We start from the raw sequence: 13020 nt of genomic DNA on the forward strand, positions 1-13020 counted from the left end.
TGACAAAGTTATGTTTTGAGGATCCTGGATTTGAATCAAACAATTAAGGAGTTGCGATTTGTAATTTAAATAAATGAGATTTTTGCGAAATGTGTTATGAGAATTATTCGATTTTAAATGAAAAATTTATTTGAAAATTTACGGTGTTACACCTCCCCAAGATTGATGACGTAGATAAAAAGCGACGTGACATGTGGCACCACAAAGGATTAACTCGTCGACCACGACGTGACTCGCCTGTCCAGAACCCCTATAAATATAGACATTTTCTTCTAATTTTTTGTACCAATTCTCTCTCAACAAAATCCCACACTCACGAGATCAGATTTCTGAAATTTTAGCATGTTAGCGAGACGCTGCGACATCAGAGACCCTGACAAATTAGAGTTTTCGGTATCAAAGTTTTGCCCATGCAATTTTCGATCTTTCGCTATGAAACCTGTAAGTTGAGTTATGTTTACCTTGCTTTAAGTATAACTTATAGTTATGTTCGTAGTCGTTATTATGAACTTATAAATAAGTTATGGAAGTGATGTCTATGATAGATTTGTGATGTGTTTAAAGTGGACTTTCCAAACGGTACATCTTTTTCCAAACGGATCATACATTCGGAACGATCTTACCTGGTCATTCCTTATCAGCTAGAACTCAATATTCATTTGGGATTACTGATAAAATCTAAAATACTATTATTTTAGTCGCGAATAATATAAAACTTAGTAATATTTATATCTAGGTATTTTAAAAGAAAATGCTGAAGTGTTAGGCGAAGCATATACGTAATGAATAGTCTTTCATCTTTTACCAAGTGAGTGTGTAGTTACTTTCAAGAGCATAATTTAAATTAAAAATATCCGTTACGAAAAAAGATTTAATATACTTATTAATTTCTTATTATTTGTTTTGTGCAAGATGTATATCCTGTATTATGATAGTATTTCATGAATAGAAAACTATATTGAAAGTCATTACTTATATTGTAGTCAATTTAATTATAAACTAATGGTTGTAAATGATGCTTAGTTCAAAGTAAGTTGAATAAGTGAATAATCTCAGTTAGGGTATTGTGTAAGATTCAAACGGAGTGTAGTAGTCATCATTTTTCTAGACAGTCAGGAATGGTGGGTAAGTATCCAACAACCGGTAGGTATGCCTGAGTCATCTCCCGAAATAAGATGACAACACTTAATTATTCTAGATGGTCTTGTGAATTGCGTTGCTAGTGTGGACTTATAACCCACAGACATAGATAAAATGAGATACCATATTTATCAAATACTCTAAACGTTGTTGCATTTAAATGACTTACATTAGCTAATGAATTCCCTAGCTGTGTAGTCAGACAGTTCGTTATTGACAAGTCTCCCATCGTGATAGTGCGGATTTGATTATCAAGTTCCATGGCTTTTGCGTGTTTACTCAAAATAGGTTTTATATGTTGATCTAAAATCATGGGTGAAGGTGTCCTTTTTGAGTGTCATTTGAAGAAGCGACATAGATATAGTTCCATAGATTCGTAGTTTAACTATGAAGTCAACTTTCTTTCATTCATGATTGCTAGGCTTCGAAGCTGATTCGTCATAAGTTTCGTCAATGTGATCGACAATGTCAAATTGGATGCAATGGGTGGAGAAGAGCTCCCTCCACGTGTCACAGTTTAACCATTTGAGATTGAGAAGCAACAATATGTAAGATTTGATGTTGGCAATGTCAAAAAATTTATTTGGTGGTGGTGGGACAACCATGGCGGAGGTGATGAGGAAGACCGAAAAAGCGAGAGAGGGTTGGGGTAGAGGGGAGAAAGGAAAAAGAGAATTTAGTGAAGATAAATAAACAAAATCTCTGAAACCATTGATCATTTTGAACAGGTTACCTCATTGTTAATTCTATTTGGATGATGGTGAGGTGGTGTGATTTTGATTACCCTTCTCTTATTATATTTGTGAATGTTGCTTCGTGAAGGACATAATCAAGCTAAACGCGGTTTAAAGGAAAATCTTTGATGCCCATTATCACGTCTCCAAGTTCTTTGAAATTTCAAAACAACACTTACTTGAAACGGTCAAGTCTTTTACTAGTATCTTTGGATTTTGTAATAAGAGAAAAAGTATAAGTTAAATTGGATTGGTAAGTTGCACGATTCTAATTTACCTATCTCCCTATTATATATATTTTTTATTAATTTAATTGAAAACAAAAAGAAATCACCGGTTTTTCCTTATTATTAAATCCATGTGAAAAACCCAAATAAAGTAACTTTTTTCTTTCATTACCACCTACAAAAATTTCGACAAGACACGAATTACAATATCAAAATATCAAGTTATTACCAAATCAAGGCAAACAATATTGAATATTATCTTATCTTCATGCTTTTTATTTTCCGCGTATAAAAAATATTCCACTCGCCAACCGCAACTGACCTGCGAAAGTTGGACCAATCTGTAAATACAAAAATCAAAGAAATTTCAAAAGCCGGATTACACCGGCGCCATCTCACTATCTCCAGCTCCATTTCGGTGTTTTTCTCCGATCTCTGTTTTCACTTCAATCGGGAACAACAACTGATTGTTTATCACCAATTCAATTCACCAAAATGTGTGGGATTTTCGCCTACTTGAATTACGATGTCAGTAGAGAGAGACGCTACATCCTCGAAGTACTCTTCAATGGACTCCGTCGATTGGAATACAGAGGTTACGATTCCGCCGGGATCTCTATCGATTCTTGCTCCGTCGCCGGTCCCGTTCAAGCACCATGCGATTCCCCTCTCGTGTTTCGTCAAGAGGGAAACATCGAATCCCTAGTCAAATCTGTTTACCAAGGTATATCTATATGTGTTGAAGGGTTTTTTATAAATATGTCATGTGAATTTACCCTAATTTTTCCCAATATCACACTTCTATGTCATAGCAATGCTAGTTGATCGCTACTAGGGCATAATTGTAGTAACTTCACCTGTTATGATCCAAAAATTTATGAATTTCAAGTCTGAAAAACCCTGTATAACTACAATTGTAAACTCTTTGAGAGTTTATGTTATCCTAAACCTATACTACAATTCTTCTGGAGTTTTGACTAAAGAGGTACTTCTTAAGTACAAAGTGTTTTTTACTAATCTTGTAATATCCTACCTCCTACCTAAATATGATCATATTTTCCCTTGCAATTTACAAAAGTATTATCGCATTATTGTGTACTAGAATCATAATCCTGATCAGCTTTCTAAATTGTGTTTCAGAGGTCTCTGTTACTGACCTAAATCTGGAAGAATCCTTTTCCATTCATGCTGGAATAGCACACACCAGATGGGCGACCCATGGAGAACCATCTCCAAGGAATAGTCATCCTCAATCATCTGGTGCTGGAAATGATTTCTTGGTTGTTCACAATGGAGTTATTACCAATTATGAGGTCTGTTTCCAATTTTGTATAAAAGTTCCATTTTTGTATGAATTATTGCATATTATATTCTTTCCTTTCTTTCATAGATACATCAATGTCTGCATCATTTCTCTATTTTATTTGTTGTAGTTACTTTTTTTGGAATATGATGTTTTATCTTCTTAACATACTGCAGGTGTTAAAGCAATCTCTTCTTCGACACGGGTTTACTTTTGAATCTGAGACAGATACTGAAGTGATCCCAAAGCTTGCAAAATTTGTTTTTGACAAAGCAAATGAAGAAGGTAATCGAAGTCTTTAAAGATACACATTTTCTCACATAATTCATTATTTTTTTAGACTTTAATATTATGCCTGCCATCTTTATTTCCATAGTGGTGTAGGACAAAGAAACAACACCCTTTTACAAATTTAGGACAAGATATATGATGAGATTTCAGACAGTTTTTGTAGACTAGTTATTAGTTAAATGGAAAATACCAAAACTACCCTTATGAACCAACTCAATATAGAATTGAATGAATCTTTTACTGCTGTAGGTGAACAAACTGTCACGTTTAGTGAAGTTGTACTTGAGGTTATGCGACATCTTGAAGGAGCCTATGCACTTATTTTCAAAAGCAGACATTATCCAAATGAATTGGTTGCTTGCAAACGTGGAAGTCCACTTCTTCTTGGTGTGAAAGTAAGTTATGCTTCTTATTTGCTATTTATCAATAATATTATAATATCACTAGATTTCATTTATCACTTTCTTCTGAACTGGTATTGAGAAAGGAATTTCTTTTTGCAGGAATTTGCTGAACAACAAAACAAAGGAACATCATATAATGATTTGAAGTTTATTTCAACAAATGGTCACCCAAAAGAACTTTTCCTATCTAGTGATCCTCATGCCCTTGTTGAACACACAAAAAAGGTCTTGGTGATTGAGGATAGTGAAGTTGTTCATATTAAGGTACATACCCTGCATTCATTGTTCAGTTTATAATTTCTTTTTAGTGTAATGTTTCATGTTTTCAAAAACCCTTTACACCTTTTTTCTCTTTCATGCTTGGCTACTTGAAATATTGTAATATTACACATTGATGTGCTAAAATAGTTTCCTAATCTCTTTTAGTTTCCATGTTTTAGGAGGTTTAGTTTGTCTTTATATTTTAATTTCCATATTTTAAAGATGGGTTAATGTTTTTTAAAGTACTTAACTATCCAAAGTGTTCACTTTAGTCCCTCACAAGTTCTATACGCGTTATTTCTGCTCTACTTATTGGCTTCAACTCTTGTTATTGACTTATTTCATTCATGTTGAGTTTTTTTTTTTTTTTTTGCTTCTCTATTTGTTGTTTGTTACAGGATGGAGGAGTGACTATTCTCAAGTTTGAGCAAGGCAAGGGTAAAGATGGAAAAAACATTTCAAGACCAGCTTCTGTCCAAAGGGCACTGTCTATTCTTGAGATGGAGGTAGAGCAAATAAACAAGGGCAAATATGAACATTATATGCAGAAAGAGATTCATGAGCAGCCGGAATCTTTAACAACCACCATGAGGGGCCGCCTTATACGTGGTGGTTCCAGTAACAGGAAGAGTGTTCTATTAGGTGGATTGAAGGATCATTTGAAAACTATTAGGAGGAGTAGAAGGATTGTTTTTATTGGATGTGGAACTAGCTATAATGCTGCTTTAGCTGCTAGACCTATCTTGGAAGAACTTTCTGGTAAGTCACTGTTAATAACTTAATATATCATCAAATAATAATATGAAAATGTTTAGTTAACAATTACATGTTTAGTTACGCGAATGGTGTTTAGGGTAATTTACACGTTCGGTCCCTAACTTATTTTTTTAACTCGGAAGGTCCCTACTATTTGTTTTTGTTACGTGTTTGGTCCCTGTCTTGCCTAAAAAGACTATTTTGCCCTTGATTTTTTAATTTATTTAAATAAACATACCCCAACCCCACCCCCCTCACCTTACCTTACCTACCCCACAATTTTTCCCTATTTAAATAATAGTCTTTTAAGGTAAGACAGGGACCAAGCACGTAACAAAAACAAACAGTAGGGATCTTCCGAGTTAAAAAAATAAGTTAGGGACCAAACGCACAAATTACCCCAAACCATAGGGACCATTCATGTAATTTACTCTTTCTTTTTATCTCAATGTTCTTCTTTCAAGTTAATTTTTATTAAGGTATTACGCATTTACCCTTTAAAAATCTTCTCAATTATAGCTTTCTAGTTTCTACTTGTAAATCTTCTCAATTATAGCAAAGAAAGTTGCTTTGTAATTGGATGTTATAACTATAAGGCTTAAAATAAGAAACAAGAGTAAATTACACAAATGGTCCCTATGGTTTGGGGTAATTTGCATGTTTGGTCCCTAACTTATTCTTTTAGCTCGGAAGGTCCCTACTGTTTGTTTTTGTTGCACGCTTGGTCCTTTTCTTACCTAAAAAGACTATTTTCCCCTTGATTTTTTAATCTATTTAAATAAACACACCCCCAACCACACTTCCACCTCACCTTACCTTACCTTACATACCCCACCTTATTTAAATAAACTAAAAAATCAAGGGCAAAATAGTCTTATTAGGTAAGATAGGGACCAAGCGCACAACAAAAACAAACTATAGGGACCTTCCGAGTTAAAAAAATAAGTTAGGGACCAAACATGCAAATTACCCCAAACCATAGGGACCATTCATGTAATCTACTAAAGAAACAACATACTTTTATTGATATGTTTATTAAATCATCTTTCATTTCTTTCATTGACATGAAATTAGGGCTAATTAGTATGTAGTTTTGTATTGAATTAGCTTCCTGTATTGACAGGTATACCTGTAACAATGGAGATTGCAAGTGATTTATTGGATAGACAGGCACCTGTGTATAGAGATGATACAATAATCTTTGTTAGTCAATCTGGTGAAACAGCTGATACCTTAAATGCCCTTGAGTATGCATTGGGGAATGGTGCTTTATGTGTTGGAATTACAAACACTGTTGGTAGTGCTATTGCCCGAAACACACATTGTGGTGTTCATATTAATGCTGGTAGTGAGATTGGTGTGGCAAGTACCAAGGTACGTAAATATCTCTGAGAAAATATCCCCAAAATACCCTCTCTTGCTAAAATATGCTCACTAGTGTCACTCTCTGTTCTATATCCATATCTTTGCTTTTGTCCCGAAAATACCCTCATGAAACCACATACCACACTTCTCTTTCAAGTCTTAAACTGTGTGTTGGTGGTGGGGGTTGTTTCTGAGGGGCATTTTCGTCATAACAACAAAGAGATTGGCGTGGTAGAAAGCCACTTCAAAGTGAATTTGAAGAATTATGCTCAAGAATACCTTCTCTTGAAAAAATAAGCCAACTAATGATTTTCTGTGAAATATATCCTTTGCTTTTGTGCCAAAAATACCCCTTCCAAACTTGTTTGAGGGGCATTTTTGTCACAAAAACAAAGAGATTGTTTTGGCCAAAAAATCCTTTCAGAAGTGAAATTTAAGCAAAGTATGCATGATAACACCCTCTCACTCATGGCCAACTCTGAAATATATCCCCATTTTTTGCTTTTATGTCTAAAATGCCCCTCTGAAATCCCCATACCCTTCACTTCATTTTCAACTGCTCCCAGTTGAACTCTATTTGTTGGTGTTTCCGAGGGGCATATTTGGCACAAAAGCAAATAAATGGATATACTTCAGGGAGAACATATTCTCTTCACAAGATGGGGTGTTATTGGGCATGTTTTTTCAATTTTTTTTTTGAAATTTAATATTTACAAGAATTGTTTTGGGTGGTGATATTTAGGCATATACAAGTCAAATAGTGGTGATGGCTATGGTGGCTCTAGCAATTGGAGCTGACACAATCTCTTCTAAACCACGAAGAGAAGCAATCATAAAAAGCCTTCTACATTTACCAAGTATGATCCATTTCCATTTCCATATTTCTAAAAAAAACAGTGTTAAATTCAACAAACAGCAACATACTCTAATTGATTAAAAAAAATCAATTTTTTTTAAAGGCAAAGTGAAGGAGGTGTTGAAACTTGATGAAGAGATGAAAGATCTTGCAAAGTCTTTGATCTCAGAGCAATCACTTCTCATGTTTGGAAGAGGGTATAACTATGCAACAGCTCTTGAGGGTGCATTGAAGGTCAAAGAGGTGGCACTTATGCACAGTGAAGGAATACTTGCTGGTGAAATGAAACATGGTCCTTTGGCTTTAGTTGATGAAAACCTTCCAATTGTTGTCATTGCTACTCGTGATCAATGCTTCAGGTTTGTTTATTTTGAAATATATATAGATAGACAGAAGGGTAAATTGGTTATTTACTTGCATTCAGATGGTTCATTCGGTTGATTGACATTTAGAATTGTTTTTTTTTTGAAACAGCAAACAGCAGTCAGTTATTCAACAACTGAAGGCTAGAAAAGGGAGGTTGATAGTGATGTGTACAGAAGGAGATGCAGCAGCTGTTTGTGGGCCATCTTGCAGAGTAATTCAAGTTCCTCTTGTTGTTGACTGCTTACAGCCTGTTGTCAACATAGTTCCATTGCAGGTATTTAAAAAAAAAACTACACTCTTTATTTATTTCATTTATTTATTTATTTTTGTATAAAATCACCTATTATGTGTTACGTGTTTGACTGGTAAAAAGACCAGTGTTAAATGCAAGAAAATATTATAGCTCTCTACGAAAATTTTACTATGAAAAATCTACATATAAAGAGTTAATGTGACTATTACTGTATTAGAAATCTTTGGAGTAAATTACACGAATGCTCCCTATGGTTTAGGGTAATTTGCGCGTTTGGTCCCTAACTTATTTTTTTAACTCGGAAAGTCCCTACTGTTTGTTTTTGTTACGCGCTTGGTCATTGTCTTACCTAAAAAGACTATTATTTAAATAGGGCAAAATGGTGGGGTAGGTAAGGTAAGGTGAGGGGGGTGGGGTTGGGGGTGTGTTTATTTAAATAAATTGAAAAATCAAGGGCAAAATAGTTTTTTTAGGTAGGACAGGGACCAAGCACGTAACAAAAAACAAACAGTAGGGACCTTCCGAGTTAAAAAAATAAGTTAGGGACCAAACGCACAAATTACCCTAAACCATAGGGACCATTCGTGTAATTTACTCAAATCTTTGTAATTGAGTGTCATTGCTATGATTGGGTAAAATTGTTAAAGTTCAAGTGTTATTAAATTGTAATAGGAAGAAATGAAAATAGGATGCTACAGTAAAAAGTAAAAGTACATTGGTCATTCTTCATTCTAACCGATTTGTTAAGTGCATAATACTCTGCATACATATTTTTGATTTATATATTTTTGATGTTATATACATGTAAATTGATGTTTTGGGGTTTTTTTTTTTTTTTTTTTTTTTTTTTTTTTTTTTTTTTAAATGCAGTTGTTGGCTTATCATTTAACGGTTCTACGAGGATACAATGTTGATCAACCAAGGAATCTTGCAAAGAGTGTTACAACCGAATAGAATATATAGATCGGCATATGAAACTAACATAGGTCACATTGCATTTAGAGTTCCAATTAATTGGTGTGTTTCAGTATACAATTCTAAGACTGATTTAACAAGGACATACTATCTTGATATAGAAATTTACATCTTAAGATTTTTTTTAATCATGTATATCATAATCTTTTCTAATGATTGTTCTCTTTTTGTTGTTTTTCATTAACATTTAAATTCTCATGTTTGTTTGGACATAAGATTTGGATCATACTAGGCTTAATTCTCACCACATAGCGTAGTTGCATTCGGGGTTGTGTATATACATAAAGTAGCCGAGCATTCGGGTATTAGCAGTTGCAGTGTGGAAATTTCAATTGCAGTGTGAATTGAGTTGCTTGTGGACATTGGACTTGTTATCCAATATGTACATGCTTTATATTTTATATGAGACGAGGTGGTCTGGATAAGCTTAGAGGTTGCTGGAAGAATAAAAAGACTTTTAAAGGTTGCTGGAAGAATAAAAGGACTTGATTATCGTATTGTTACATTTGGTGCCAAAAAATATGGTTTATTCTCTTCTCTTGTGCATATCAATCCGAAATGTATTTGATACGAGGAATGACAAATTTTGGCACAAAGCTTGATTTCACCATTAAAGAGGTGGGGGTAACATCATGTACAAGTAGTAAGCAATTATCCACCAAAGGTTGAATACATGTTAGGCCCATCTTCATTCTAGATAATGTATTTTGGTATAAAAACATCGAAATGGTTAAGTTTTGTCTATCTTATATTCATAAACAACTTAAAATAGATTTATTACAGTTGCTTTCATCATCAAGTTATATGCTATACCACAAGTAAAACTTAGAAACTCATTATTAGTATAATTCTACAATCGGATAAGAATTTGGTTCTAGAATTGATTTTTTTAATGGATTTATGAATATGGTTGAGTTAACTAAATTTTCAAGTCTTATTATATGAATATTCATGATCAATGTATTTGATTATAACTTTTTAAGTCTATAAAAAACAATTTCATTTCCTTTCATACGGTGGTATAAACTAAACAAGGACATAAATAATAAAATAAATGGAAATTTTGTCAAATAACCAAAAAATGAGGTGGAGTTGAAAAATATAACCAAGAAAATCGGATTTTCATAAAATGACCACGGTTTCCGTAGAGACGGGCTCTGTGGAAATTGTTTATGAATTGCGGAAGCCTAAATTCTCCGAGTAAGTGACGTGGCAGAGGTAAAATCATAAAACCATATAAATAAAATACCATTTCCGTAGAGAAATTACAATTCCGCAGAGGCCGTACCATTTAAGCAGAAACCTGCTCTGTGTCAGACGTAAACAATGCTTATTTAGCTACCATTTACACAAAACATTAACATTTCCGTAGCTCTGTGGACTCGTCCCATCAGACGTCAGTTTTTGTCTTTCTGCACAAGTGTCCAATTCCTCAAAGGGGAAACTGTTCTGCAGAGTCCGTCTGTGTGAAACTTATGGTGCGTTTAGTTGCGGAAAAACAAGCCGTTTTCCGGAAAAAATTTCCAAGAAAAATGAGAATTTTGAAAACGCGTTTCGTTCGTCTATTCTTCTAAATTTTTTACGGAAAATGAAAATTTTTCGTTTTCTAAAATTACAAAGAAGTTGGAATTTTTTGGATAACTGATAATCATTATTTTCCACATTTTTCTAATTTCAATTTTTTTAAAAAAATATAAACCCACCCACTCCCACCCCATCCACCTCTACTTACCCCCACCTTAACACTAGGGATGAGATTTAGAACCGGAAAACGGACCGGAACCGGAACCGTTAGAACCGGAATATGTAAAACCGGTCCGGGTCCCGGGTTTAAAGAATTGCTCTATCCGGGTTCCGGGTAATCCGGGTTTCGGGTCCTTCGGGTCCGGGTAAATTGGGTTTAAGAACCGGAACCGTGTTAGGAACCGGAACCGGTTTTAGGGGCCGGAACCGGTTTCTATGAAAAGTTTAAAACATGCATATCTCATTCGTTTGAACTCGGATTGGCATGAGGTTTTTTTTTCATAGTATAGTTTATAATTTGTACATGATTTTAGACTATAATTTTGTCATTTTTGGGTTTATATTCATTGACTTATAGTCTCTCAAAGTCGGGATATCAAAACTGGAAATTTTATGTTTTTCAACTTTTTTTTTTGTATTCTGTGATAGTTTTAAAACATGCATATCTCATTCGTTTAAAGTCGGATTGGCATGAAGTTTTTTCCATAGTATAGTTTATAGTTTGTACATGATTTTAAACTATAATTTTGTCATTTTTGGTTTATATTCATTGACTTATAGTCTCTCAAAGTCGGGATATCAAAGCTGGAAATTTTATGTTTTTCATCTTTTTTTATATTCTGTGATAGTTTTAAAACATGCATATCTTATTCGTTTGAAGTCGGATTGGCATGAGGTTTTTTCCAGAGTGTAGCTTATAGTTTGTACATGATTTTAGACTATAATTTTGTTATTTTTGGGTGTTTATTCATTGAATTATAGTCTTTCAAAGTCGAGATATCAAAGCTGAAAATTTTATGTTTTTTTAGCTTTCTTTGTATTTTGTGATAGATGTAAAACATGCATATCTAATTCGTTTGAAGTCGGAATAGCATGCGGTTTTTTCCAAAGTGTAGTATAGAGTTTGTACATGATTTTAGACTATAATTTTGTCATTTTTGGTTTAATATTCATTGATTTATAGTCTCCCAAGGTTGGGATATCAAAGCTGCAAATTTTCTTTTTTTTTTTCTCAGCTTTATTTTTGTATTTTGTGAAATTTTAAAACATGCATTCGACCCACTTTACCCGGTTCCCCGGGTTTTTCGGTTTTAGATCCACTTTACCCGGTTCCATTCGACCTACTTTGATATTTCTGGGTTTTCCGGTTCTAGACCCACTTTATCCGGTACCTTACTCGGAACCGAACCGGTTCCTATATACCGGTCCGGTTTCCGGTCCTATAAAATCTCGTTAATCGGTTCCCGGGTCCGGGTCTACCGGTCCGGGTTTGGACCCACTCTCATCCCTACTTAACACCCCCAACCCACCATACCCCACCATACCCACACCCACCCACACACACACACATATATACACACCCACAAACAAAAACACACCTACAAACACACACACACACCCATCCCCATCCCCACCCCACCCCACCCCTACTCCCACAAACACACACATACACACACAAACACACACACACCCACAAACACACACATATACATACACCCATCCTTACCTCCACCCCCACCCTATCCCCCACAAACACACACACACACACACAAACCCACATCTACCCCCACCCCACCCCCACAAACACACACACACACACACCTCCACAAACACACACAGATACACCCACCCACCCAACACCACTACCACAATCACCGACCTACCATCACCATCACCACCACAACTACCTTATCACCACCACCACCACCACCACCACCATTATCGCCACCATCACCACCACCGCCAGAATTGCTGCCACCACCACCGCCTCTCATTACCACCACCGCCGCCGACCCGCTACCGCCGCCACGCCCACCCCCACCGCTACCGTTTTCTAGGAATGAAAACTGATAGAAAAATACACATCTAAACACGTTTTCTAATTTTCTAAAACTGAAAATGAAAAATGAATAAGTTTTAATTAAACGCGTTTTCTAAATTTTCCAATGAAAAAGGAAAACGGAAAATGAAAACCAGAAAGGAAAAACGAAAAACGGAAAATGAAAACTGTTTTTCCGTAACTAAACGCAACCTTAGTATTTTATGAAAATCCGATTTTTTGATTATATTTTTCAACCGAGAAATTAAATATCCTCCTACTTTTTCTTCCTACAAATCCTCCTACCAAATTAAATTATGACATGTGACGTATTAGTATACTAAAATATCATTAAATTTCATTAAATAAACATTAAATGTTACACATGTCACCATTTAATTGGGTATGAGGATTTATAGGAACAAAAAAATAGAAGAATATTTCATTTTTCAACCCCATCTCATTTTTTGTTTATTAGAGAGATTTTCCCTAAAATAAATTCCAATTAAAAAAAAATGAAAATCCGG

General features: G+C 34.8%; 1 protein-coding gene across 1 annotated transcript; it reads left to right on the forward strand.

Annotated features, from left to right (window-relative positions):
• The first annotated feature begins 2405 nt into the window (after window positions 1-2405).
• GFAT (putative glucosamine-fructose-6-phosphate aminotransferase) lies at window positions 2406-9084 on the forward strand. The gene is made up of 11 exons (XM_079083446.1): window positions 2406-2825; window positions 3242-3414; window positions 3581-3689; window positions 3945-4090; window positions 4199-4363; window positions 4759-5119; window positions 6240-6490; window positions 7224-7338; window positions 7441-7696; window positions 7812-7977; window positions 8827-9084. Exons 1-11 carry the CDS (start codon window positions 2597-2599, stop codon window positions 8908-8910), a joined length of 2055 nt encoding a protein of 684 aa, XP_078939572.1. The 5' UTR covers window positions 2406-2596; the 3' UTR covers window positions 8911-9084.
• The last annotated feature ends 3936 nt before the right edge of the window (window positions 9085-13020 follow it).

The sequence above is a fragment of the Lactuca virosa genome, chromosome 1, assembly GCF_052849685.1.
Source record: "Lactuca virosa cultivar CGN04683 chromosome 1, Lactuca_virosa_CGN04683_v6, whole genome shotgun sequence".
In the NCBI taxonomy this organism is placed as follows: domain Eukaryota; kingdom Viridiplantae; phylum Streptophyta; class Magnoliopsida; order Asterales; family Asteraceae; genus Lactuca; species Lactuca virosa.